Raw genomic sequence first — 3,004 nt, 5'->3', positions numbered from 1 at the left:
TATTTATAAATAAAATAAAAATATTTATTTTATATTATAAAATATGTATATACATATTTATTTTATATTTATATAAATATATATAAAAAATATTTATATTATTTATCTTTATATATTTTATTATATATATGTATAATTATATATATAAATTTATATATTTTTATATAATATATTTTTTTTTTTTTAATCTTTATATTAGATATTTATAAAAAATAAATTAAAAATATTTATTTTATTATATATATATTTTTATATATTTAGGAGCACTAGAATACGATGAATTAGAATTAATTAAAGGTAAAAGAAATTTGCAAAAAATTAATATATACCGTAGTAAATACAAAATAATAAGAATTTTAAAAATCTAACTATTAATTTTAAGAAAAAATTAAAAATTTTATTTAGATATATAAATTTTATATATTATAAATTATTAAATATTCTTTAAATAATTATAGATCCAATACCCATAATATTACCTTATGAAAAATTTTCATTAATGTGGGATTTTATTCATTTAATTTTCATAATAATAAATATTGTTAAAATTCCTTTCGAAATAAGTTTCCATACATATCATTCTAATAATATTTCTATTGATTTTTTAAGTAATATAGCTTTTCTAATTAATTTTTTTATGATTTTGAATACAGCATATTACCACGAAGGTGTAATAGAGAAAAAAAGGAGTAAAATAATCTACAGTTTTTTCAATTTTAGGAATTTATTAGAAATCGCAGCCTATATTTTTGTTTGTAGTTAATATTCTTAAGAATATGATGTTATAAAAATGCTTTTCATTTTATTAAAATTTATAAATTTCTATTAAATAATCGAAAGAATAATAGATTCTTTTTAACTTTCTCCTTCTTATAATTTTATTATTTCTTTAATTACATTATTATCCTAAGTGATTTTCCTATGTCATATGTTTGCCTGCTGTTGGCATGCCATAGGGAATTATTCAATAGAATCAAACTAAAAAAGTTGGATGCATAAAGTATAAATCTAAAATAGTGATAATTATACAAAATATGTAAATAGTGTTTATTTTGCCGCAATTACTATAGGAACTATTGGGTATGGGGATATTACACCAAATAATAATTTGGAATAACTTTTTGTAACTTTTATAGCTATTTTATCTTCAGGAATTTTCGCATATATTTTGAGTAATATATAAAATGTGTTTAGAGAATATAACGAAAAATAAGAATATTATAGACTATAATTAATTGATTTAAACAATTATATGACAAGTAGAGAAGTTAATCCTTAATTATAGTAAATGGCAAGAAAATATCTTAAGTATGTGAATGAATAAGGATATAGAAGTAATAAAATTCCAAGTGATTCTTTAAATGGTTTAAGTTAAATTTTAAAAAAAGAAATCTAACATGAAATTGCTCTAAAATCTATTCATAAAATTAAATTTCTTAGTAATAATTTTTCCAAGAAATTTCTAGATTCACTTTCAGATGCTATTAAAGAAATTAATTTCGGTTTTTTTTTTTATTATTAAAATTTAATTTTCAATATTTATTTATTTTTATAAAAAAGGACCAGACGAGATTATTATGAAAAATGATTAACATAATATTCCTTGTTTATATTTAATTCTAAAAGGAACTGTAGATATATATATGGATAATGGAAAAAAGAATAACAATTCTATAATGAATGAAATAAAACAGTTTAGTCGTTTAAGATAAAATCAAATATTTGGTTTATATGAATTCTTGTCATAAAATTATTACTCTTAAACAAGTGCAAGGAGTATAGGAGTAACAACTATACATTATATAGAATTAGATTAATTTATTAAAGTTTTAAATTAATATCCGAATGATAGAGAGACATATTTTAATATGAAAGATAATATAAATTTATATAATTCTTTAGAAGATTATAAATTAATGTGTTATTCATGTAAAAGTAATATGCATTTAATTAAAGATTGTCCTCTTTTTTTTTATAAACCGAAAAATCAGAGAGTTTTGAATATATTTTTAAAAGAATAGTAATAGTTTATTAAATAATTCAAAAGAAATATGGTCAGATAGAAGTTTGCGACTATTAGCTAATATTATTATATTAAAGAAGATATATAATTTTATTAAGATGAAAATTAAATTGTAAGAATATAAGATGAATTTATGGACTAATATGATGAATAATTAAAAAATGAAAATGAATTTGATGTCTAGAAAATATATAACAATAGTCAAGGCTAATAAAAATAAAAATAAACGCAAAATGTATTTTAAAAAAAAAAATCTAGTAATTTAAAAAATTTAAAAAGATAAATATCTTCAAAATTAGGTCTTAATTAAATTTTATAATAAAATTAAAACTATTACGATATATAAAACTAAGATGATAATTAATAAAATATTAACAAATAAAAATAAGAACTTATTAATATGTTTATATAATAAACTAGAAATTAAAATAATTTATAAGGTCTTTAAGGAAATGATATAGAAATGCATTTTGATTTTATTAGAATTTTTAATATTTATATGGCACATAATAATGTTTAAAATGTTTTATTAAAATATAATCGCTTTTACAAAATTTACAGAAGTTAGTTAAAGATTAAAAAAAAAAATAACATAATGTATATATCGAAAAAAATAGATCAAAATTATTCGCCAAGATGTTAAAGATTTAAAAATTAATAAACAATAAAGCAATAATGATTTTATTATAATAAAATAATGTTAAAAATAGCTATATAATAAAAATATGTATATATATATATATATATATATAAATGATAATATTTTGTATTATAATATTACTAAAAAAATTAATATATTACACAAAAAATTTAAATAATAGTAAAAAAATATAAAAATGATTTACAAATATTTGAAATTAAATTTAAATAAAAATTAAAACAAAAAATAAAAAAAACAAAATAAAGTAAAGTAAAAAATATAAATAATAATCAAAAATTTTTAAAAATTAATGAGTATTTATACTAAAATAATAAATTAAT

General features: G+C 16.1%; 1 protein-coding gene across 1 annotated transcript, besides 4 other annotated features; it reads left to right on the top strand. All coding sequences in view use genetic code 6, as the record gives it.

Moving 5' to 3' along the window:
* Positions 1–20: 20 nt before the first annotated feature.
* Positions 21–85: a microsatellite.
* Positions 86–408: 323 nt separating this feature from the next.
* Positions 409–442: a microsatellite.
* A 549-nt stretch (positions 443–991) lies between these two features.
* Positions 992–2,702, top strand: IMG5_066590 (hypothetical protein; the record flags this gene model as incomplete). Its single annotated transcript, XM_004036868.1, has 2 exons — positions 992–1,502; positions 1,561–2,702. 2 exons carry the CDS (start codon positions 992–994, stop codon positions 2,700–2,702), a joined length of 1,653 nt encoding a protein of 550 aa, XP_004036916.1.
* Positions 2,703–2,791: 89 nt separating this feature from the next.
* Positions 2,792–2,857: a microsatellite.
* Positions 2,798–2,853: a microsatellite.
* Positions 2,858–3,004: the final 147 nt, after the last annotated feature.

The sequence above is a fragment of the Ichthyophthirius multifiliis genome (assembly GCF_000220395.1).
Source record: "Ichthyophthirius multifiliis unplaced genomic scaffold scaff_1120509250333, whole genome shotgun sequence".
NCBI classification, from domain to species: domain Eukaryota; phylum Ciliophora; class Oligohymenophorea; order Hymenostomatida; genus Ichthyophthirius; species Ichthyophthirius multifiliis.
The sequence above is the reverse complement of the archived record's forward strand: the minus strand, read 5'-3'. Positions and strand labels throughout refer to the sequence as shown.